We start from the raw sequence: 25,714 nt of genomic DNA on the forward strand, positions 1-25,714 counted from the left end.
AGAAAGAGTTCGAAAGGTTGAATTTTACGTCATAAATAGACTTAACTTTAATTCTTAAAATAGATTATAAAAAACAGTGTTTTTAATCTATTTAACTTTCTATCTTCTAGTTCATTTTGATGAAGATGCAAAAAATAAATACATTCATATATATTTAGAATTGAAAAAACTATCTAAAACAAACATCTTTTGTTGCGAATTTTGTTTGTATGATGAATTCGCATTAAATATAATGAGAAAGAAATAAGCATAAATAAATAAGAAAAAGAAAGGTAGGTAGGTTTTCAAAAGAAAGTGATATTATTAATCAATCAAAAAAGATAAATTAATTGATAATAATTTAGTAACCAAAATATTAAATAAAAGTAGTAAAAATCTCATACAAAACAGGTATATATATCTACATAGCCTATATCGAAAAATAGGATTATAAAATAACATACAAGCGATAGCATACAAAAGTATTAAGCAAGCATTATATAGGCAACAAGACATAAATGGATAGCGAATTTTAGGGAAAACAAAATTTCATTTAGAGCGTTTTTAATCATTAAGCTATTGGATTCGATGTTGATCATTGTTTGATTAGATATAAAATAAAAGCATTGACAAAGTTGTGCTATAAAGTTATTTGTTAGACAATTATTGACAAGCACAACTATTCGTCCTCTATTTTAGATTTGACTGAAGCCGAGTACGGTTTTGCATTGAATTACTTAGTAATTCATATAGACAAAGGTATTGTTCTGCGAATAGCAGAAAATAAAGAAATTATTAAATGCTATAGAGGTTTCACAGAGTTAGATGTTGAAACTGAATACGGTCCTACTCGCATGCTTTCAGATGATTTTGATCCAATTTCATCTATAAAGCAACATCCTTAATATATTGTATGTGCTACCTATTTTGAAAATGTTATACCTCTTATTTTTGCAAAACTTACCTAATACAAATGCGAAAAACTTAACACAATTTAGCTAGATTAAAGTGAATATCACGCTATTTTTGGATAAATTATCGAGGGATTGAAAATGAATTATTAGCATTTCGATTAACACTAAGTCTTCCCAATAAATTAATATGGGAGATTCTTCAGATAGATTAGCGAAAATCCATAATTATACATGTTTAAGTAGAACTAATTTAGAACCACACTTGAGAATCTGAAGAGCCAAGGTAAAGTACTTTTTATAGTAACTAACAGCCATGTAGAATTCATGAATCTTACTATGACTTATTCATATGGAGAGGTAAATAGCAAATCTTATTCAATTAATGAAATGGACTAAAAATTATTTAAAGATAACCTATTTTTTAAATTGAGATTATTACTATTATTATTATTACATAACGCAGCTATATTTATCTATTAAATTTGTCAAAATTAATTGAGTCAAATAGCTGATTAAAATTTCAATCAATCAAGCAAACAAGCAAATAAACAAAAAAAAAAATGAAATTATAAATTTAATTTATATTTAATTGCCTTTAACATTTAATATATAATATTATGAGCAGCTCTTAATCCTCAAGAATATTTTTAAAATAAGTTAAATCCACAGCATTAATTATTTCCTATAACTTTTAAATTATTCAATCTTTCATTCATGAAATTGTTAGTTAGCTAGTATTCTTCTAGAAGTTTTCTATTTGTTCAAAGCGTCACAATCAATTTCAAATTATTTAATAAATTTTTGAAATGATGTTGAATATCTTCCAAATTTCAATAAAATCTGATTGAATTACAATAAAATTCTTTTAGATTTTTCTTTCTTTTACAAAAATTACCTTAAATGCTAAAATTTTTTATTTCAGAAGAAATTACAAATTCTTATTGTAATATGAAATAAATAAAAATAATCTAATTTCTTCTCTGCACCATTCAAAATGTTAAATTTTTATAAATAATAAAATTAATTTTGATAACAAATTGAATTTTTCAATGTTAAAATGGTTAAAATAATAATTTTATAAAATTAAATAGGATTGGATGAATATTTTCGATTTCATATTTGTTAAAGGTGGAAAACCTGAGTTTTTTAATAATCCTAATAAACAAACTTTTGTGCTTGATATGAACTAACCTCTTTTGAAAGGATAAGCTGTAAATCAATTAATGACAAATTAAAAGATATATGTAGAAGGAAACTATACTCTAATTGAATAATATCTCATGTAATTTTTTATTTGGAATAAATATATTTATCTATCTTAAAAATAGATAAATTCTATAATATTTAAATCAAAACTTTATCAATTAAGAAAATAAATGCTTCAAAATAATTAAAATATATTTAATAAATAACAATAAAATAGGTAAAGATTTTCTTCACTTGGCTAAATACTTTATATTGGAGACCATATTATGAATGATTGTTATTTTACATAAAAGTATACTAACTGGGATAGTATCGCGATTGTTGAAGAGTTATTTGAGTAGCTAAAACCTGACAGTAAAAATAATTTTTTTATATTAATTCAACTTAGTTGATTAATTTTTCATTTGATAATTATAGGTTAAAATAGAGTTGAAGCTGAGTAAAATATAATATCCTACAGATCTTATTGGGGTAATTATTTAGAATCTAATGTTGATAATTAAACACTTAAAAACTATTGGTTTTCTATTGCATGCAAAGAGCTTAAGGGAGTTGTTAGAACTTTAGATTGTCTATAAAACAAATCTCTCTGGAACTGACATTTATTTATCAAATTAAAAAAATAAATTATAACTTAAAGACTAACTTATTTATAATTAAAAATAAACAATAAATAAATCAATCAATCAATCAATCAATAAACAAATAAATCAACCAATCAAATAAACAATATTAAATAAATATCAAATAATTTGTAAATATATTAAACCGTAAATAATATGTACTCTCTCTCTATAAAAGTATTCTTATAAATTCTAACTAAATTTATTCAATTTAAAAAAGAATGCATTTGATACTAAAAATGTTAATTAATTTTATATGCTTAGTGATTAACTTACTGATATCGTTAAAAAAATTTATTCATATTATTGATTTATAAAATTAAGTAATAAAATAAATTTAAATCTATTTAATAACAATGGAAGGACGGACACTCAAAAAATTCAACCAATATTCAAAATTTAAAACATTTTGGATTTTCAATAATTTATTTAGCTATTTCTAAAAATTTATAATGAGCATTCTTAAATGGTTATTTAAGCTTATTTTTATATTCAATAAATTTTTATGATCTTACTCTTTAAATTTGATAAATAAATGAGAAAATATATGTCTTAGAATATATTTATGATATTTTTAACTTTTTGAAATCAGTTTAGTTGCTATATTTTTGATAAAAAATAAAATTTTAGCAATAATTAAAATATTTAAGAATATATTTATTTTAATTTAAATTTTACAAATTAATTTTAGTAAATAAAAACTATGAAGTAAGTGTTAAACTTTTACAGTAAAAATTTAATTTAATGGTAAATCAAAGTTAGTAGAATAATTAATTAATTAATTGTATTAAAGTGTGGAATAAATTGAGAAATTACTATTTAAAAGCTTCATTATTATAAATTCTTAATAATAAGAGTTAATATTTTATAAGTAAACAGTATATTAAAAAACTATGGATTAATAATTAGGAGTTCAAAATAAATCAAAAGTAAAAAAATCATCCTTATTTTTCAAATAAAAATCAATGGAAGAAGCAAAAATATAATGTGAGGGTAGTGATACATAAGATCAAATAGGTGACTCAAACCAACATTTTAGGAATAAGAATTGTGAGCCCTAATAGTTGCATCAAGGTGATTAAGATGTATCATTAAGTAGCTTTTTAGGAGGAATGAATGAATTTTTATACGAATCGCAAAAAGATATTAACATAACAAACTAATCTTGCTGTAAAACTCAATAAGAGGAATTATTAGAAATACCTCTAGTGTAAATTACAGGTTAGAGCTGCTCGAAAAAATGTTTAGGATAGACTAAAAATAATCTGATTTAAGAAAGAGAGATTAAGGCAAATTTAAAAATAAATGAGGACATAGAATAAGAAAGTTAAGGAAGCCAAATAAGTGAAGAAAGCTCTATTAAGAGTAATAATAAATATTCTTAAAATTAAAACTTTCATGATTAAATATAATCGAATATTTTGTTCTCTAAAAATAAAATTGCAAAAAATGATACAAAAAATAAGATATCTTAAAATAGTTCTTAATGTAGAAGTATAAACCTTATTCACATGAAAATAAATAGCGATGCTTTGATATAAGATGATATTTTCTTTGAAAAAAACAATAAAAAATTAGGAACAAAGGTGAATCTTGTTTTGAAGAGCTAATACTAACTGAATTAAGAATATTACAATAATTATTCTTTGCATTAGTAGAATTTACAAAAAGCAGCAAAAATAATTTAATTGTTATTTAGTTCTTCAATTAATAGGGTTTTGAGAATAAGGTAAAATGTTTCTAATTTTATTAATTTTCTTAAGCTAAGACACTCAAATAGAAGATTAGAAAATTTAACTTAACAAGAATATCTTTCTATTAATGATTTATCTCATTTTTATTCCACAAGGAGACATATACAATAAGGCTAAAATTGTTAAAAGATTATGCGTTTACTGTTATAATTTACAAAATTATTCCCAGTTTTAATGCCAAACAATACAATTAGAGTAATTTGGGATATTATTTAAGTAGCTTTTACATACTTCTTTCTTTATATTTACTCTCTGCTAATGTTCTTTGATTAGAATTATTTTGATCAATATTTCCAACAGAAATTTTTTTTTATAGCTTTTTCTTTATTTTTAAGTGATTTAATAATTACTTTTAACACAGCGTTTTATGACTAAGACATCATAATAACAAAACATAAAACAATAGCTAAAAGGTATTTATTTTCTTTAGTATTTGCCACAGATTTTATTTGTGTGCTTTTACTTGGTTATAAAGCTATTCATTATGATAATTTTGAGATATTTTATTTAAGTAGAAGCATATCTTTTGCTTTAAACATGCTTATTTTTTTGAAAGCTAATGGAATTAGCATTAAGAAAAAGCGATTTGATTGTATATTTACACTTACAGAAAATTAAAAACTTGTATGCAAACTTATTAATTAGCTTGCTAGCGTAATTACAGTAGCACATATTGGTAAATTAATTTTTTTAAATTTTATTTCTTTAAATATCTTTTTAAAAGCTGCTTTAGGTTGGCATTTTGTTGGAGTATAAGAAGATAATAATAGCTAATAAAATTGGTTAGAAAAAATTGGAGTTAAATAATTGTCAATCTAAGGCTAATATATTTATTCAATTTATTGGGCAATAACAACAATGACAACAGGTTTATTATTAAAATTTTATTAAATTATTTAAATATTCTTAAAATTATTGATTCTAATCACTTCTGGCTAAGATTGTTTGAAAAAATTATTAAAAAGTACCAATAAAAAAGTTGTTTATCAAGAAAAATAAATTAAATTTTCGAAAATATCTCAAAAAATTTTTAATTAAGAAATATTTTATGAATTAATAGTTGGATATGGAGACATTACTGCAACAAATTCTATTGAAGCGCTTTATATTTCCATAACTATGATCTTATTCAGCTGCGTTTTTGCTTATTCGATAAATAATATTGGATTTATCTTGTAAGAAATAGAAAAATCTTCCAAATAACTTAATGATGATTTATCAACAATTCAAAGGTATTTATTTGTTTATGAAATTAAGCTTTATTTTTTATTAACATACTATGAATGAAGGTACTTAATAAGGAAAAATGTTAGCATTTAATTAAAGAGTAGAGTTAGATATTATTTATAATTTTTAGCATAAGAATAGAAAGATAGAGACAAAATATAAGAAGATAAAATATTACACTAACTCTCAAATAAGCTTAGGGATGAAATCACTCTAGAGATTAATTCTAAAATTCTTAATAGTTATCACTTGTTCACCTCTAATTTCTCGATTTCTACACTAAATAAATTAATATTTATAATGAAAGAAATTTTAGTAAACCCTAATGAAATCATAATCAGTGAATATTAATAAGATGATTCTTCAATTTATTTTATTTAAAATGGGATTATCGAAATATATTAGCAATAAATTTAAAAGTAAGGTTAAATTAATATCATACAAACTTTGACAGATGGACAAATCTTTGGTGATATCTCATTTTTCACCGGTCTAAAAAGACAGAGTTCTGCTAGAAGTGTAAACTTATCAACACTTTATAAAATAAGTAGAGATTAATTTATAGAGGTACTTAAAGAAAACAAAGAAGATTTTGAATACTTTAAAATGATGCAAGATCAAATTATTTTTTAAAAAGAAACATTCTTGATTAAAAATTCTTGCTATTATTGTAAAGAAAGTAGTCATATAGCTAATGAATGTCCAAGGACTCACAAAATAAATGATAAATAGTTTATAATTTTAAAACATAATTTTACAAATTTTTAAGAAAGGTCTAAATAGACAAGGTCTAAAAGATAACAAAAATTAAATGCAAAGTAAATTCATTTATTTATTAATATTTATTTTTTTATACAGGATCAACACTTATTTTTCAATATTTAATTTGGAAATTAAGTTCTTAAAACTTATTGGTAAATATATTTAGTCAAATCAATAAATAAATACCTTATTAAGCTATTGATTGAAGTTAATTATATAGTACAAATAAGAAATTCTCAGTCACTTAATTTTTATATAATTTAGCTTATTGGTGAAATTACATTATTATTATTATTATTAATAGATTAGAAATTAAAAGAAATTCTGCAAGCCTTTAACGTCTTAAATATAATTATTGCTATTCAGATGAATAACAATTTTAGTTTAATGATGAGAATTTGCAAAGTTCTTATGATACAATGACCCAAAACTCAAATGATGAATAGGATGAAAATATTCAAAGCCAAGTATATGATTAGTTATAAGAAAAAGATTCACATGTAAAGAGAAGTATAAAAGCACAAGAAAGAGATAAATTAGATAAATCAATTATGAGTTTCCTTGATAAGCAAAATTAATCATACTATGATGAAGCAGATCAATAAATTAATTAAGAAAGCTAATTTCAGGGATATCATTCTAACTTAATTTATGAATAATAAGATGCTCACAAAATTGTCAGGAAATCTTTTAGCAGCTCATAAGCCAAGTTAAAATCATTTGAAGGATTAGAATCTATCGAATTTAACAATTAAGAATCTCTGAAAAATATTTTGCATAAAGAAAAAAGTTAGTAAGAAACAAATAATATAATTCAAACAAAAGAAATAGAAAGTGTTTAAATTAAAAAACTTGAGTAGCAATAATAATATGCTCATAATTAAAGTGATAAAGAAGGATCTAATTATAACAATTCTAGAATACTTGATAAATAGAGGATTCTTCAACAAAACCAAACTCCAAGCACATATTAACTAGGAGATTAACAGAAAAACTAATTTAGAAAAGGATCTTATTCTAACAAACAATTTATTAAATAAATATCAAATTAATCTGAGGAAGAGTTAGATTCAAGCTGTAATTAAGATGATAGCTAATACTAAAAAAGTTATATATAAGAAAGCAATAAAAAAGCATCTACGAGCAATCATATAACAACTTACTCTAAAATAAATTCATTAAAGAAAAGTTAAAAGTATCTAAATTAAAACTATGAAGAAAGAAATTCTATAGATTGTGCATTTCAAAATATTGCTACGTTCTTATATTTACAAGGCATGAATGTTTCTTCAAAATAATTAAATAGTGGCAATCATTTTTATTAGGATAATCCAGCAAATAATTCTTTCACATCAAAAAGAAATAAATGTCAAAAAGAATCAAGGTCTAGCTTTGCTACTTAAAAAAAGAATAAATCGTTTAGCAGTACTAATAATCCTTATGAAAGTTCCTAAGAAAAATACAAAACTGAAAAGTTAAGTAAAATATTTAAGTAATAACCTTCATAAAAAGATTTATAATTTATTAACACACTCACTAAGGTTCTTCAAAATTCATAAATACCACTCCTACTTCAGCTGGCATCTGCTAAAAGTTTTTTAAATTTAGATTCTTAATTCTAAAATAGTTCTATGGATTATTTTGATAAGATACAGTGCTTTAAGAAGTATTATCCTGAAAATAATATTCAAAATGTAATTCTTAAATTAAAAGTTCTTTAACAACAATAAAAGAAACTTAAAAAAGCTAAATTAGCATTAAGAGAGCGCCGTTAAAATATCAGAATAAGTAAATTTTCTTAATTTCAACAAAATTCTAAAGTAATAAAAATAGTTCCCAAACAAGATTATAATATTAATCAATACAAACCTACTAATTTATCTTATGGAGTCAAAATGTAAAATGGAACTATTTATCCTAAGTTTAGTTTTTCTCAATAAAATAATTGAAAAACTTAATTTTATATAAATTGTTTGTTTACAATCTTTTACTGAAAACATTTAATTTTTTTATAGAATAAAATTATTCTATTAATTAATTAAATTGCTATTTATGTTTATATAACTTAAATACTAATAATTCACATTTTAAAATCTAATCTTAGATTAAAAGTAAAAAATATTTTTTTTAAATCATAAAAAATAATTTTAATTTTGATGGTGAGTTATGAGTAAATATTGATTACGGTATATTTATTTGAAAAATATAAATCGAATTTATTGTTATAAAAAATTAAATAAGAATGTTTAGTTTATCAAATTTGTTTATGAGTTGAAAATCAATATTCATATTTTTACCTAAAATTCTATTAGAATAATAAAATTTGTGCTCATGCATAATGTTTAAGTTTTCTATTTTTTTAATTAATTAATGGCTTTCTAATTTACGAGATATAAAAGTCGTTATAAAATCAAATAAAAGTTAAGAATAAAATAATTATAAATTAAAAGTTTAAAATTAAAAAAATAAATGATTAATAGTTTAGCACTTTAGATTTTAACAATTAAAATTTTAAAGAAAACATTTAAACTTCAAATTATATTCAAATTATATGATTAAGAAAAAAAATATAAGCAGAAGCAATAAAATTAACAACTAAATATAATGTAATTCAGATAAAATAAATGCATTTTTTATTAAATTAACAACTAAATATTAAATAAATCAAAAGACAGAAAAAATAAAATAATAACCAGATAGATATAAAATAATTCAAATCAGAAAAAATATTTTTGCTTTAAAAAATTTATTTTATTTTAAATTTACAATTATAAATCTAAAAGGTTATTTTCTATTCAATTAATTTTTATCATCTTACTCTTCAAACTATGTAAAATAAATGAAAATTATAGGCTTAGAAAATAGATATAAGTTATTATAACTTAAGGAAATCAGCTTATTTATTATATTTTTAATAAATATTAAAATGTTAATAATAATTAAAATCTTTAAGAATATATTTAAAAAAATAATTAAAGTTAACATTTTACATATTTTAGTAAATTAAAACTATGAAATGTTAAACTTTTACAGTAAACATTGTTTTTAATAGTAATAATGTTAGTAGAATAATTGTATTAAATGTGTGGAATAAATTCAGAATTTACTTTTTAAAAACTTAATTATTATATAAATTCTTAATAAAAAGCAGCAATTTTTCATTTATCAACAGCAATTAAAAAATATGGATTAATTATTAGGAGTTTAAAATAAATCAAAAGGAAAAAAATCATCCTTATTTTTTAAATAAATAACAATTGAAGAAGCCAAAATATAGAGTGAGGTTAATGATGCATAAGATTAAATAGGTGACTCAAACCATCATTTTAAGAATAAGAATTGTGAACCCTAAAAATTGCACTAAGGTGATCAAGACGTATCATTAAGTAGCTTTTTAGTAGGAATGAACGAATTTTTATAAGAATCATAAAAAGATATTAAAACTACAAACCAGTCTTTTTGTAAAGCTCAATAAGAAGAACCTCTAATGCAAATTATAGGTTAGAGCTCTAATAAATTTTTAGGATAGACTAAACATAATCTGGTTTTAGAAAGCGAGATTAAAGCAAATTTAAAAATAAATGAAGACATAGAATAAGAAAATTAAGAAAGCCAAATAATTGAAGAAAGCTTTAATAAGAGCAATACTAAAGATTCTTAAAGCTTTCAGGATTAAATATAATCGAAAATTTTATTCTCTAAAAATAAAATTGCAAAAAATGATACAAAAAATAAGATATCTTAAAATAGTTCTTAATGTAGAAGTATTAGCCATAGTCGCATGAAAATAAATAGTCATGTTTTGGTATAAGATGATATTTTCTTTGAAAAAGACAATAAAAAATTAGAAACAAAGGTGAATCTTGTTTTGAAGAGCTAATACTAGCTGAATTAAGAACATAACACAAATTCAATATATAAGTAGAATTTACAAAGAGCAGCAAAAATAATTAAAATGCTATTTAGTTCTTCAATTAATAGGGTTTTGAGAATAAGGTAAAATGTATCAAATTTTATTAATTTTCTTAAGCTAAGACACTCAAATAGAAGATTAGAAAATTTAACTTAACAAGAATATTGTTCTATCAATGATTTATCTCATTTTTATTCCTCAAGGAGAAGCATACAAAAAGGCTAAAATTGTTTAAAGATTATGAATTATCTATTTTCATTTACTAAATTATTTCCAGTTTTCATGCCAAGCAATACAATCAGAGTAATTTGGGATATTATTTAAGTCGCTTTTACATACTTCTTTCTTTATATTTACTCTTTGCTAATATTCTTTGATTAGAATTATTTTGATCAATATTTCATACAGAAATTTTATTTAATTGCTTTTTCTGTATTTTTAAGCGATATAATAATCACTTTTAACACTGCGTTTTACGACTAAGACATCATAATAACAAAGCATAAAATTATTGCTAAAAGGTATTTATTTTCATCAGTATTTGTTACTGATTTTATATGTGTGCTTTTACTAGGTTATAAAGCTATTTATTCAGATAATTTTGTGATATTTTATTTAAATCGAAGCACATCTTTAGCTGTAAATATGCTTAATTTTTTGAAAGCTAATGGGATCAGCATTAAGAAAAAACGATTTGATTGCATATTTACATTTACAGAAAATTAAAAACTTGTATGTAAACTTATAAATTAGCTTGCTAGCGTAATTACAGCTGCACATATTGGTAAATTAATTAATTAATTTTTATATTATTTTATTTCTTTAAATATCTTTTTAAAAGCTGCTTTAGGATGGCATTTTGTTGGAGTATAAGAAGATAATAATAACTAATAGAATTGGTTAGAAAAAATCGGAGTTAAATATCTTTCAATCTAAGGTTAGTACATATACTCAATTTATTGGGCAATTACAACGATGACAACAGGTTCGTTTTTAAAATCTTATTGATAATTAAAATATTTTTTAAATTTTTGAATCTAACTATTTATTTTTGGTTAAAGTTGTTAGAAAAAATTATATTAATAGTATTTTATTTTATATAAAAAATTAAATACCGTTAATATTTACCAAGGAAAATCAATTAAATTTTCGAAGCAACCTGAAATATATTTAAATTAAGAAATATTTTATGAATTAACAGTTGGATATGGAGATATTACTGCAACAAATTCTATTGAAGCGCTTTATATTTCCATAACTATGATCTTATTCAGCTGCGTTTTTGCTTATTCGATAAATAATATAGGATTTATCTTGCAAGAAATAGAAAAATCTTCTAAATAACTGAATGATGATCTATCAACAATACAAAGGTATTTATTTTTTTATCAAATTAAATTTTATATATAATTTTTATGTAAAAATGTAGGTACTTAATAAGGAAAAATGTTGGAATTTAATTAAAAAGTAGAGTGAGACATTATCTATCGTTTTTAGCTCAAGAATAGAAAGATAGAGACAAACGATAAGAAGATAAAATTTTACATTAACTCTCAAATAAGCTTAGGGATGAAATCACTCTAGAGATTAATTCTAAAATTCTTAATAGTTATCACTTGTTCAGCTCTAATTTCTCAAAATCCACACTAAATAAATTACTTTTTATTATGAAAGAAATTTTAGTAAATCCAAATGAAATCATAATCAGTGAATATTAATAAGATGATTCTTCAATTTATTTTATTTAAAATGGTATTATCGAAATATATTAGCAATAAATTTAAAAGTAAGGTTAAATTAATATCATACAAACTTTGACAGATGGACAAATCTTTGGTGATATCTCATTTTTCACTGGTCTAAAAAGACAGAGTTCTGCTAGAAGTGTAAACTTATCGACACTTTATAAAATAAGTAGAGATTAATTTATAGAGGTACTTAAAGAAAACAAAGAAGATTTTGAATACTTTAAAATGATGCAAGATCAAATTATTTTTTAAAAAGAAAAATTCTTGATTAACAATTCTTGCTATTATTGTAAAGACAGCTACCATATAGCTAATGAATGTCCAAGGACTCACAAAATAATTGATAAATAATTTATAATTTTAAAACATAATTTCACCAAATTTTAAGAAAGGTTTAAATAGGAAAGGTCTAAAAGAAAACAAAAATTAAACGCAAAGTATTTTTATTTATTTATATTTCCTATTTTAAATAGCATCAATAATGAGTTTTCAATATTAAATTTTGAAATTAAGTGTCTTAAGGCCTGGTCTATTTATAAATATATTAAGTTATATCAATATCAAAAAATAGATGTCTGACACTTAATTTTGAAATAGAGTTTCAATGCCCTAATATATATTTATAAGTTTAATAATGTTAATATTATAAATAGATTAGAAATTAAAAGAAATTCTGCAATCCTTTAACGTCTTAAATATAATTATTGCTATTCAGATGAATAACAATTTTTTTTTAATGATGAAAATTTGCAAAGCTCATACGATACAATGACACAAAACTCAAACTATGAAAATGATGAAAATACTCATAGCAATGTATTTGATCAGTAATAAGAAAAAGATTCAATTAAAAAGAAAAGTATAAAAGCACAAGAAAGAGATAAAATAGCAAAATCAAGTAAGAGTATTCTCGATAAACAAAATCAATCACACTATGATGAAGCAGATCAATAAATTAATTAAGAAAATCAAATTGAGGGATGCCATTCAAACTTAATTTATGAATAATAAGATGCTCACAAAATTGTCTGGAAATCTTTTAGCTCATAAGCCAAATTAAAGTCATTTGATGGATTAGAAGCCATTGAATTTAACAATTAAGACTCTTTGAAAAATATTTTGCATAGATAAAAAAGTTAACAAGAATCAAATAAAGTGATCCAAACAAAAGAAATAGAAAATTATTAAAATTTAAAATCTGAGCAATAATTTTAGTATGCTAATAATTAAAGTGAAAAAGAAGGGTCTAATTATAACAATTCTAGAATCTTTGAAAAACAGCGGATTCTTCAACAAAACCAACTTCCAATCACTATTTAACTAGGAGATTAGCAGAAAAACCAAATAATAAAACGATCTTATTCTAATAAACAATTTGTTAAATAAACTTCAAGTTATTCTGAGGAAGAGTAAGATTCAAGCTATAATTATGATAATAGCTAAAACTAATAAAATAATAAATTAGAAAGCAATAAAAAAGCATCTACGAGCAATCATATAACATCTCACTCGAAAATAAATTCTTTCTAGAAAAGCTAAAAACTTCTGAACTAAAATCATTAAGAAAGAAAAAGTTCTATAGATTGTGCATTCCAAAACATTGCTACTTTCTTATACTTACAAGGCATAAACGTTTCTTCAAGATAATTAAATAGTGGCAATAATTTTTATTAGGATAACTCAGCAAATAATTCATTAACATCAAAAAAAATAAAAGATCAAAAAGAATCAAGGTCTAGTTCTACTACATAAAAAAAGACTAAATCCTCTAAAAATAGTAATAATCTTCAAGAAAGCTCATAAGAGAAGTATAAAACTGAATAGTTAAGTAAAATTAGTCAGTAATAGCCTTCATAAAAAGATTTATAAGTTATCAACACACTCACAAAGATACTTCAAAACTCATAAATACCACTGCTTCTTCAACTAGCATCTGCTAAAAGTTTTTAAAATTTAGAGTCTTAAAACTTACACAATAACCCTATGGATTATTTTGATAGAATGCAGTTTTATAAGAAGTATTATCCTGAATATAATATATAAAATGTAATGCATAAATTAAAAATCCTATAACAACAATAAAAGAAACTTAAGAAAGCTAAATTAGCATAAAGAGAGCGCCGTTAAAATATTGGAGCTACTAAAATTTCTATATTTTAAGAAAATTCTAAAGTGATAAAAATAGTTCCATAGCAAGATTATAATATTAATAAATACAAACCTACTAATCTATCTTATGGAGTCAAAATGTAAAATGGAACTATTTATCCTAAGTTTAGTTTTTCTCAATAAAATAATTGATAAATTTAATTTCATTTAAATTGTTTGTTTACAATCTTTTACTGAAAACATATAATTTTTTTGTATAATTAAAATAGTCAATTAAATAAGTACTATTTATGTATAAAAAAACCTAAACACTAATAATTAATATTCTAAAAATTAAATCTTAGATTAAAAATAAAATTATTTCATAATAATCTAATTATTTTTAACACTGAATATTGAAAGAAATTATTTACTTTTTCATACATATTAAATTATTTTTTATGATATAACTTTATTATTTTTATGTTTTTTTAAGAATAGTTTTTAGTGTGCAAAAAGTAATTTATTTTTATTTTACATTTAGTATAAAATAATTAATCTAATATCTTATTATTTATCACCTTGATTTTTTTAATATATTAATCATCAAGCTAATGTTTGAAAATTTTTTTACCTTTACTTAGAAGTTGTAATAAAATACATTTATATGATAAATTACAATAGTTTTATTTTTTAATTTCAAGGAAAATTAATGATTTAATTATCAAAACAATTTAATTTTTTATTGATTTATTAGTTTTTATAAAATTTTTATATAAATAAAATATTTTCAATAAATATTGATTTATTAATTAATTACTTATAGTTAATCAATTATTTGTTGCTATTTACTAATTATAATAATAATTAAATACAGGGTTTTATAATTCCCTTCATAGTAATTATATTATAATTATTAAAAAGTAAAGTAGTAAGTTTTTATTTACAAAGTTATTGTAATTTTTACTTTGAGATAATCAAATAATTATGATTATTTAGTCAATTAATTAAAAAATTATCAATTTAAAAAATCATTAAAAACAAAATTTAAATAAAAAAGCAGGCTGATTACTTTTTAATCATATATTACAAAAATATATATTATGGATTCAAAACAAGAGGTAAAAAATAAATCAAGAAGCTAAAAACCATCCTAATTTTTTAAATAATCTTCAATGGAAGAAGGATCAATTTAATATGGGATAGATGATACTGAAGATCTAAGAAGCGACTCCAAGCATCTCTTTGAAATTAAGAATTGTTAACCATAAATATTACATCTTGGTGATTAAGATATCTCATTAAGTAGCTTTTAAGTAGGAATAAATGATCTTTTAGACGAATCACAAAAGGATTTCAAAGCTACGAATCAATCCTTTAGTAAAGGTCAACAAGAAGAAGTTGTAGAGGTTACATTATATCAAAATATTAGCCAAAATTCAACAAATTTATAACGATAGCCTGTTAATAATTTGATTTAAGGGCAAGAGATAATTGCAACTATTAAAGTCAGCGAGGATATGTAGCAAGGATTCTAAGAAAGCCAAACAATCAAATAAATTTCTGTTAAAAGTAATACAAGAGACCCTAAAAATATTAACGTTGATAGCTAAGTATAATCGAATAATTTATTTTCTAAAAATACGATTATAAAAAATGATCAGATTTCTTAAAATGGTTCTTAAATTAAAAGCAAAAGTAATAGCTGCATGAAAGTAAATAGCCATATTTTGATACAAGATGATATTTTCTATGAAAAAGACAATAAAAAATTAGGCACAAAGGTAAATCTCGCTTTGAAAAGCTAATACTAGCCGGATTAACAATTTAAGAGGTGTTCAACATATAAGTAGAACTTACAAAAAGCAGCAAATATAATTAAAGTATTATTTGGTTCTTCAATAAGTAGAGTTATGAGAATAAGATAACATGTAAATAACTTTATTCATCATCTTAAGCTCAGGCATTCAAATAGAAGATTAGAAGATTTAAGTGAATAAGAATTTCTTTCTGTCAATGATTTATCTCATTTTTATTTCTAAAAGAGATATATCTACTAGAGTTACAAATTTTTTAAGATTCTACTTTGCTTAATTAAGTTTGTAAATATTTTACCAATTTTTATGCCAAGTAATACAATCAGAGTAATTTGGGATGTTATCTTAGTTGCTTTCACGTATGTCTTTCTTTATATTTACTCTTTGCTTATATTCTTTGATTAGAATTATTTTGATGAATATTTCATACAGAAATTTAACTTTATTGCATTCGCTTTATTTTTAAGTGATATTGTAATTACTTTTAACACAGCTTTTTATGATAAAGACATCATAATTACAAAACACAAACTTATTGCTAAAAAGTATTTCTTCTCTTCAGTATTTTTTACAGACTTAACCTGTGTGCTTTTGCTTGGTTCTAAAATTATTTATTAGAATAAATTTATTCCATTCTATTTAAATCAAAATCTATTTGTATTTGGATTAAATTTGCTCTTTTTTTTTAAGGCTAACGGAATATATAGTAAGAAAAAGCGATTTGATTATGTATTTACATTTACAGAAAACTAAAAGCTAGTTTTCAAACTCATTAATTAGTTAGCAAGCGTGATAGCAGTTGCACATATTGGTAAAATTTTACTAAATAAATAAATTTCTTTGATTAATATTTCCTTTAAAAGCTGCAATAGGATGGTATTTTGTTGGAATGTAAGAAGTAAATAGTAATTAAACTAATTGGTTAGAAAAAATTGGAATTAAATCTATCTCAATCTAGGACTAATATATATATGCTATTTATTGGTCTATAACAACTATGACAACAGGTAAGAATTTCTGTTTACAAAAATGATTAAAATTTCTTTCAATTTTTAAAAATTTAGAAGCTAAATAAATAATTTAATTAAAAAAATAAACATAAACAAATTTTTAAAATAAAACATTTTGATTTTTTTCATAAAAATGTTTAAATAATTAAAAATAATAACGAAAATAGCTAATTAATTTTCTGCATTTTTAAAAAATATCTTAAAAGATTTAACAAAAATATTTTTCTGAAATTAAAAAATTAATATATAGTTGGATATGGAGATATTTCTGCATAAAATTCTGTGGAAGCTCTTTACATATCTATAACTATGATCTTATTCAGTTGTGTTTTCGCTTATTCAATAAACAATATTGGATTTATTTTGTAGGAAATAGAAAAATCCTCTAAACAGCTAAATGACGATTTAACAACAATTTAAAGGTATTATTAATTAATTAAATTGAGCTTTAACACAAATTTTAAAATCTTTAAATCAAGATATCTAATTAGGAAAAATGTTAGTATTTAGCTGAAAAGCAGAGTGAGACACTATTTATCGTTCTTAGCATTAGAATAAAAAGACAGAGACAAATTATAAGAAGACAAAATATTGTACTAACTCTCGAATAAATTGAGAGATGAAATTACTCTTGAGATTAACTCTAAAATTCTTAACAATTATCTTTTATTCAGTTCTAATTTTTCAAAATCCACTTTAAATAAATTAATATTTATAATGAAGGAAATTTTAGTCAATCCGAATGAAATCATCATCAACGAGCATCAATATGATGACTCTTCTATTTACTTCATTTAAAATGGAATTATAGAAATTTATCAATAATAAATATAAAAGCAAGGAGAAATTAGAGTGATTTAAACTTTGACAGATGGCCAAATATTTGGCGATATTTCGTTTTTCACTGGACTGTAAAGACAATCTTCTGCTAGAAGTGTTAATTTATCCACTCTGTATAAAATAAGTAGAGATGAATTCATAGAGGTACTTAAAGAGAATAAAGAAGATTTTGAGCACTTTAAAATGATGCAGGATCAAATTATATTTCAAAAAGAAAAATCTGTGATTCATAATGTTTGCTACTATTGCAAAGATAGCAATCACATAGCTAATTAGTGCCCAAGAACTCACAAAATGTTTGATAAACAATTTATCATTTTAAAAGACAATTTTTCTATGTTTTAAGAAAGATCTTAATAGAAAATTACAAATAAAAAAATAAAATAAAATAGTAGGTAATCATTTTTTTATTAGAATGATTCATTGTATTAATTTTTTTTTATTGATAGGCTAGAACTTAAAAGAAATTTAGCAAGCCTTCAACGTCTTAAATATAATTTATAATATTCAGACGGATAAAATTTTTTTATTTATGATGATAATTTGCTAAGTTCTTATGATTCAATGTCTCAAAGCTCGAACTATGAAGATGAGGAAAATACTCAAAGCCAAATTCTTGAATAAGAAAAAGATGTACATAAAAAGAAAAGCATTAAAGCAAAAGAAAAGGAGAAAGAAAGAAAAATAGATAAATCAAGTAGGAGTATTGTTGATAAATCGAATCAATCTAATCAGAGTGAAACTGAATAATAAATAAATCAAGAAAATTAAAATGAGAAATGCCATGAAAATTTTATTTATGAAAATTAAGATACAAATAAAATTGCATCGAAATCTTTGAGCTCATAAGCTAGATTAAAGTCTTTCGAAGCAACTGAAGGCATTGATTTAAATAATGAAGAGTCTCAAAAAACTATCTTTTAAAGATAAAAAAGTTAATAGGAATAAAATAAAATATTTTACAGAAGAGACTCCAATAATATTTAACACAAAAAGAATGATTAATAGTATTAATAAACTAATAATTAAAATGAAAATGAAATTATTAGCAATTCGCACATTTTCGATAAACAGAAGATTCATTAGCATAGTCAACATCCAAATAATCTTTAGGATTAAAATTTAAGTCAAATAAAAAAAGGTTCAAATGGCATTTCAAACAAGTAATCTACCAAGCAAATACCAATTTAATCTTCTGAAGAAATAATTTAAAATATTTATCAAGAAAGCAGTCAAATTTAATAAAATTTAAAGTTAGAAAACAATAAAAAACAATCTACAAATAATTTAATAGCATCTCACTCTAAATTAAATACATTGCAGAAAAATTAAAAGGTATCTAATCAAAATCATTAAGAAAGAAGAATTTCTATAGATTACGCATTCCAGAATATAGCTACTTTATTATATTTACAAGGCAAAAACATTTCGTCATAATAATTAAATAGTGGAAATAACATTTATTATGAGAATACTGCTAATTATTCTAGCTCAATAAAAAGAATTAAAGATCAAAAAGGTTCACGGTCAAGTTCTGCCACTTTAAAAAATAATAAATTATCTAATAATAGCAATCTGTCAGAAGATAACTCATTAGAAGAAGTAAAAATTGATAAGTCGCTTGAAATCAGCAAGAAATAACTTTCAAAGTAAGAATTACAAGTAATTGATAGACTCTCTAAGATAATCCAATAATCTTAACTTCCATATCTCCTTTAATTAACAACAGCTAAAAGTTTTCAATTTTTAGATGTTTAAAACCCTATGGATTATTTTGATAAAATATAATGCTTTAAGAAGTATTATCCTGATTATAATATTAATAAAATAATTCATAAAATAAAAATCCTACAATAAGAATAAAAGAGACTTAAAAAAGTTAAATTAGCTTAAAGGGAACGCCGCTAAAATATAGGAGTGACAAAAATTTCTATATTTTAAGCAAACTCTAACATAATTAGATTCGTTCCTTAATAAGATTATAATATTAATTTATACAAGCCTACATATCTTTCTTATGGAATCTAAATGTAAAAAGGAATTACTTACCCTATTAATAGTTTTTCTCAATAAAATAATTGATTAAGAGTAGATTTAAAATTAATCATATATATTATATAATAATATATGTTTAATTTTATAAGAATAGTTTGTTGTAAAATAATTTTTTTAATAATATTTATTATTATTTTTTTAAATACCTGAATCCCTCTCATTTTTTGCAAAACTTAGTCTTTTAATATTCTAATAAATTGATTTTTTATTTATTTTTAAAAATAAATTTTTGTTTTTTGATTCATTAGCTAAAGTTTATTCTGAATGGATTGGTTGCTAAATGAATATTGAGCAAATGTCTTAAATAGAAAAGAATTGTATTCAAAACATGTTTTTATCAGTATTTTAAGATATTTATTTTTGTTATTTATCTATTAAATTTATGAATAATAACATATTATTTGCTTTATTGGCATTTAAAATACATAGAAAAATTTAAGTTAGCATTTAAATAGTTATTTAAAATAGTTATGATTCTAATTTTAAAGGTAATTTACCTACAGCTAGCTTTATTTGTAAATGCGTATTTTTTTATGAAGCAGGACTTATTTAAAGCAATTAAAATTTGATCAAAAGAAAAATTTTTGTATCAGCCACAGCCTCTAATTAAAATAGATGGTAAATAATTAAACATTATTTAGTAATTTTTATCGATTAAATTATCAAAGAAGACATTAAAAAACAGAAGATTAGATCAAAAATTTAATAAAATTTTTGTATTGAATTTCAAGTAAGTAGCAAAAATTTATTTCATTTCGATTAACAAATAAAAACTAAAATTTATTAGATTATTTTATAGCTTTTAATATAGATAAATAAATAATCAATAATTTAGTTAATATTATAATTAAAAGGTAGTAAGCTAGAGGAGATGGAATAAAAACTTGAAATTTAAAATAATTCTAAAAGTAAAAAATTGTCAGTATTTTATAAATAGGTGCCAACCGAATAAGATAGTTCAATACTTGAAATTAATGAGGAATAAAATGAAATGGGTAAATTTAATAATATATTTTAAATAAGGAATAGCTAACCATAGAGATTCCACGAAGGTGATTAAGATAATTCATGCAATAGCTTTAAAGCTGAGATAAATGACATTTTATAAGGATCTCAAAATAATGTTAACACAGCAAATCAGTCAATTTGCAAGATGCTACAAGAGGAAAAAGTAGAAGAAGAAGAAGTACAAATTACCTTTTAGGACTATTTAATCGATTAACGGAAAAGCATTTAATCTTAGTCTAAAAATAATTACACTGATAAAGAAGCTATAAAAATGAATATAAATGTCAATTAGAATAGCCCGTCATCTGATTTTTAAGAGGCAAAAGTAATTCTAGAATAAAATTCTTCATCCTAAAGGAAGATTATAAATGATAATAGCTTAAACCGCAATGATGAAGACTAATCGAATTGTTTTTTATCTAAAAATACGATTATAAAAAGTGGAACAAAAAATCAGCCTTCTTAAAATACCTCCTAAAGCAAAAGTATCAGCTAGAGTAATTAGAACATAAATAATAGCCATATTTTGATTCAAGATGACATATTCTATGAAAAAGACATCAAAAAACTAGGGACAAAAGTCAACTTTGCGCTGCAAAACTAAAACTAATTTTAATAGGACTTTAATGCAACTAAAATTTATAAATAGAACTTACAAAAAGCTGCCAAAATAGTTAGTAGATTACTTAATTCTTCTATGAATAGAATTATGAGAGTTAGGTAATATGCAAGTAATTTTATTACCCTTCTTAAACTGAGACATTAAAATAGAAAAATAGAAGGTTTAAGTCATTAGGAGTTTCTTATTATCAATGATTTATCTCACTTTCATTTAAATAAAAGCAAAATTCATTAGAGCTAAAAATTTTTGAGGTTTCTTTTTGTTATTTTAAAGTTTGCAAAACTGTTTCCTACCTTTATGCCAAGCAATTCAATAAGAGTAATTTGGGATATAATTTTAGTTGGTTTCATTTATATCTTTTTATATGTCTATTCCTTAATCATATTTTTCGATTAAAATTATTTTGACACTGAATTTTTGTAGAAGTTTAATTTTACTATCTTCACTCTCTTCTTAGTAGACATTTTAGTTAATCTTAACACAGCTTTTTATGAGAAAGATGTTATTATCATTAAGCGCATACTTATTGCTAAAAAATATTTCTTCTCTTCAATATTTATAACAGATTGCGTAAGTATGTTTATGCTTGGCTATAAAATCATTTACTCTAACGAATTGGTTATTTATGATCTGAAATAAAGTGTGTTTGCACTAGGATTAAATTCACTCATTTTTCTTAAAGCAAACGGAATTTCAAGCAAAAAAAAGAGATTTGATTATGTATTCACTTTAACTGAAAATTAAAAACACATTTGCAAACTCATAAATTAGTTAGCTACTGTAATAACAGTTGCTCACTTAGGTAAATTAATTTATTTAATTGATTCAATACATTTTAATAAAATTTATTTTAGCTGCAATAGGGTGGTATTTTGTTGGAGTATAAGAAGCAAATAATAATCAAACTAATTGGCTAGAAAAGATTGGCATTCAATCTAATTCAATATACCAACAGTACATCTATGCAATTTATTGGTCAATAACAACAATGACTACAGGTAATTAATTAAGTATTTTAAATAATTTAGTGTGAAGTATTTTTATCCGCAAATGTTTGAAACCAAAGAGGTGGGTATTTTTTAATTATTTTATTATTATTCTCCATAGGAAAAACATTTTTAGCTTCTTTAAAAATATCAAAAAAAAAAAAAATTTACTCCCAAATCCCCTTAATAATGCAAAATAGAAATATTTCGAAAAATTTAAACTAAATTTGTAAATTACAATAAAAATTCAACCTAATGTTAGCAATTTAAAAAAAGTTGGATACGGAGATATTTCTGCAGCTAATTCTGTAGAAGCACTTTACATATCAATTACAATGATTTTGTTCAGCTGTGTATTTGCATATTCAATTAATAACATAGGTTTTATTTTATAAGAAATTGAGAAATCTTCAAAACAATTAAACGATGATCTTTCTACTATTTAAAGGTAACTAATTATGAAATTTATTTTTGATAATTTATAATTAACTAAAATTTATAAGATATCTGATTAGGAAAAATGTAAGCATTTAACTTAAAAGTAGAGTAAGGCATTATCTATCATTTTTAGCATAGGAATAAAAAGACAGAGATAAATAATAAGAAGATAAAATATTAAGCGGGCTTTCAAACAAGCTAAGGAATGAAATCACTCTCGAAATCAATTCTAAAATTTTGAACAACTAAAATTTATTTAGTTCTAATTTTTCAAAATCCACTTTAAATAAATTAATATTTATAATGAAAGAAATTTTAGTAAATCCAAATGAAATCATAATCAGTGAAGATTAATAAGATGATTCTTCAATTTACTTCATTTAAAGTGGCATTATTGAAATTTATCAATAATAAATATAAAAGAAAGGATAAATTAGTGTCATAAAAACTTTGACAGACGGTCAGATATTTGGTGATATTTCCTTTTTTTCTGGACTTTAAAGGCAATCTTCTGCTAGGAGTATAAACTTATCCACTCTTTATAAAATAAGCAGAGATGAATTTATAGAGATACTCAAAGAAAACAAAGAAGATTTTGAGCGCTTTAAAATGATGGAGGATCAAATTATATTTTAAAAAGAAAAATCTGTTATTCACAACGATTGTTATTATTGTAAAGACAGTAATCACATTGCTAATTAATGTCCTAGAACTCATAAGCTATTTGATAAACAATTTGTAGTTTTAAAGCATAATTTTTCAATGTTTTAAGAGAGATCTTAAAATCAAAAAGCTAATCAAAAAAGAAAATAAAATGCAAGGTACAAAAAAAATATTATTTTTAAATTTATTTTTTAATGCAAAATATTAATTTAATTTAGGTAAAACTTTAAGAAAATTTAAGATACAATAGATTGCTTAAAATAAAACTTAGAATCTGAAAATTGTGAAAGCTTTTTCTTTTTTGATGAAAATTTACTAAGTTCTAATGAGACAATGTCTTAGTATGAAAATGATGAAGATGAAGAAGATGATACCCAAAGTGATATTTCTAATAATTGTTTAGAGGAAGATTAAAATTAAAAGAAAAGCATGAAAGGATCAGTAAAAGAGAGAATAGACAAATCATCTAAAAATATTCTGAAATCTCAAAAATCGTATTAAACAAATAATGATGAAACAGAATAGCAATTTAATCAAGACCATTAACTTTATTCTAATTTGGTTTACGAAAGCCAAGATATCCCTAAAACAATCTTAAATATTGTTGGGTAATCATTTGAGGCTTCAGATAGCATAAATTCAAATAATTAAGAGGAATCTTCAAAAAATATTTTCATTAGATAAAGAAGCTAGTAAGAATCAAATGCAGTACTTTGCGAAAAAGGCAGAGATTCGCTTTAACGTACAAAATCTGAAATATAATAGAAAACTATTTATCAGAAAGAAAATGAAGGATCTGATTAAAGCAACTCAAAAATTTTAGAATTATTGAGGACTCGTTAAAATAGCATAAACTCAACAAATATTCAATAAGTAGATCAATAAAAACAATAAATTAAAAAAAGAAGTAAAAAATCATCTCATAAAACATCTAGTTAATATAAAGAAGATTAACCTTAGCATTATCACTAAGAAAATAGCTAAGCTTAACAAAGTTTAAAATCTGAAAGTAATAAAAAGACATCTATTACTTGTCATTAATCTCAATCTCATAAAAACTCTTTTTCAAAAAGTTTAAAGTTGCTAAATTAAAGCTAAAAAGAATTAAGATATTCTGTGGACTAATAGATTTAGAATATTGCTGCTTTGATGTTTTTGCATAATAAAAATATTTCTTCATAATAAATAAATAATGTAAATTACAATTACAGCTACTAACAAAACTCAAGTAAATGTGATAGCTCAAAATCATCCATAAAAGATCTCAAGGAATAAAGTTTAATATCTAAAAAATGTAATAGGCTTTCTCATAACTAAGAAAACTCGTAAAATAATCTATTAAAATAATAATCAATAGGTAAAAATAAAAAGTAAACCTCTAATAATGAATTAATAATTGACAGACTTTCTAAGATACTTCAAAATTCTTAAATTCCTCTTCTTCTATAATTAACAACTGGTAAAAGTTTTCAGCATTTAGACTCCTAATTCTTAGGTAATCCAATGGATTAGTTTGATAAAATGTAATGCTTTAAGAAGTTTTATCCAGATTATAATTTTGATAATGTATTGCATAGACTAAAAAGCTCGAAGTAGGAATAAAAAAGACTTAGAAAAACTAAATTAGCTACAAAAGAACGTCGTTAAAATATAGGATTAACTAAATTCTCTATATTTTAAGCAAATTCTAATGTATTTAAATTAATTCCTTAAGATTTTGATATTAATCTATATAAACCAACTTATCTTTCTTATGGTACAAGAATGAAAAAAGGAAACATATATCCTATTAATAATTTTTACTTATAGAATAATTGATGTACTATATGTACCTAAGGTACTTCTATGTTTTAAATTCATGTGGAAGATTCTAGTATTACATACATTAATTTACAAAAAAATACTTCTAATTTTAAAATTCATGTGGAAGATTCTAGTATTTTATACATTAATTTACTATAAAGTATATTAGGTTATATACCCCTAGTTATAAAAAATTGGTCATAATTACTCATAAAAAATTCACATTTTCAGCCTTTTAAATTGGATCAGATATAAAAT

At 22.3% G+C, this 25,714-nt stretch overlaps 9 protein-coding genes across 9 annotated transcripts; 8 read left to right on the plus strand and 1 right to left on the minus strand. All coding sequences in view use genetic code 6, as the record gives it.

Annotated features, from left to right (window-relative positions):
- Nucleotides 1–144: 144 nt before the first annotated feature.
- On the minus strand, nucleotides 145–495 carry TTHERM_001277473 (transmembrane protein, putative; the record flags this gene model as incomplete). The annotated part of the gene is made up of 1 exon (XM_012799152.1): nucleotides 145–495. One exon carries the CDS (start codon nucleotides 493–495, stop codon nucleotides 145–147), a length of 351 nt encoding a protein of 116 aa, XP_012654606.1.
- A 2-nt stretch (nucleotides 496–497) lies between these two features.
- Nucleotides 498–2,698, plus strand: TTHERM_01277480 (5' nucleotidase family protein; the record flags this gene model as incomplete). The annotated part of the gene is made up of 4 exons (XM_001029835.3): nucleotides 498–1,250; nucleotides 1,985–2,175; nucleotides 2,317–2,453; nucleotides 2,517–2,698. The coding sequence occupies 4 exons, from the start codon at nucleotides 498–500 to the stop codon at nucleotides 2,696–2,698; spliced, it is 1,263 nt and encodes a 420-aa protein (XP_001029835.1).
- Nucleotides 2,699–3,687: 989 nt separating this feature from the next.
- On the plus strand, nucleotides 3,688–4,237 carry TTHERM_001277481 (cyclic nucleotide-binding domain protein; the record flags this gene model as incomplete). The annotated part of the gene is made up of 2 exons (XM_012799153.1): nucleotides 3,688–4,087; nucleotides 4,203–4,237. 2 exons carry the CDS (start codon nucleotides 3,688–3,690, stop codon nucleotides 4,235–4,237), a joined length of 435 nt encoding a protein of 144 aa, XP_012654607.1.
- Nucleotides 4,238–6,157: 1,920 nt separating this feature from the next.
- Nucleotides 6,158–8,414, plus strand: TTHERM_01277490 (cyclic nucleotide-binding domain protein; the record flags this gene model as incomplete). Its single annotated transcript, XM_001029836.2, has 3 exons — nucleotides 6,158–6,222; nucleotides 6,477–6,521; nucleotides 6,770–8,414. The coding sequence occupies 3 exons, from the start codon at nucleotides 6,158–6,160 to the stop codon at nucleotides 8,412–8,414; spliced, it is 1,755 nt and encodes a 584-aa protein (XP_001029836.2).
- A 421-nt stretch (nucleotides 8,415–8,835) lies between these two features.
- On the plus strand, nucleotides 8,836–9,480 carry TTHERM_001277491 (hypothetical protein; the record flags this gene model as incomplete). Its single annotated transcript, XM_012799154.1, has 1 exon — nucleotides 8,836–9,480. One exon carries the CDS (start codon nucleotides 8,836–8,838, stop codon nucleotides 9,478–9,480), a length of 645 nt encoding a protein of 214 aa, XP_012654608.1.
- Nucleotides 9,481–9,649: 169 nt separating this feature from the next.
- Nucleotides 9,650–10,622, plus strand: TTHERM_01277500 (cation channel family protein; the record flags this gene model as incomplete). Its single annotated transcript, XM_001029837.2, has 2 exons — nucleotides 9,650–10,468; nucleotides 10,539–10,622. 2 exons carry the CDS (start codon nucleotides 9,650–9,652, stop codon nucleotides 10,620–10,622), a joined length of 903 nt encoding a protein of 300 aa, XP_001029837.2.
- A 2,720-nt stretch (nucleotides 10,623–13,342) lies between these two features.
- TTHERM_001277501 (hypothetical protein) lies at nucleotides 13,343–13,675 on the plus strand (the record flags this gene model as incomplete). The annotated part of the gene is made up of 1 exon (XM_012799155.1): nucleotides 13,343–13,675. One exon carries the CDS (start codon nucleotides 13,343–13,345, stop codon nucleotides 13,673–13,675), a length of 333 nt encoding a protein of 110 aa, XP_012654609.1.
- Nucleotides 13,676–17,758: 4,083 nt separating this feature from the next.
- TTHERM_001277503 (cation channel family protein) lies at nucleotides 17,759–19,963 on the plus strand (the record flags this gene model as incomplete). Its single annotated transcript, XM_012799156.1, has 2 exons — nucleotides 17,759–18,276; nucleotides 18,331–19,963. The coding sequence occupies 2 exons, from the start codon at nucleotides 17,759–17,761 to the stop codon at nucleotides 19,961–19,963; spliced, it is 2,151 nt and encodes a 716-aa protein (XP_012654610.1).
- Nucleotides 19,964–20,807: 844 nt separating this feature from the next.
- On the plus strand, nucleotides 20,808–25,471 carry TTHERM_01277520 (cation channel family protein; the record flags this gene model as incomplete). Its single annotated transcript, XM_001029839.2, has 7 exons — nucleotides 20,808–21,675; nucleotides 21,840–21,884; nucleotides 22,132–22,368; nucleotides 22,421–22,564; nucleotides 22,829–23,000; nucleotides 23,056–23,811; nucleotides 23,872–25,471. 7 exons carry the CDS (start codon nucleotides 20,808–20,810, stop codon nucleotides 25,469–25,471), a joined length of 3,822 nt encoding a protein of 1,273 aa, XP_001029839.2.
- Between the last annotated feature and the right edge of the window lie 243 nt (nucleotides 25,472–25,714).

This window comes from Tetrahymena thermophila (assembly GCF_000189635.1).
Source record: "Tetrahymena thermophila SB210 genomic scaffold scf_8254500, whole genome shotgun sequence".
Taxonomy (NCBI): domain Eukaryota; phylum Ciliophora; class Oligohymenophorea; order Hymenostomatida; family Tetrahymenidae; genus Tetrahymena; species Tetrahymena thermophila.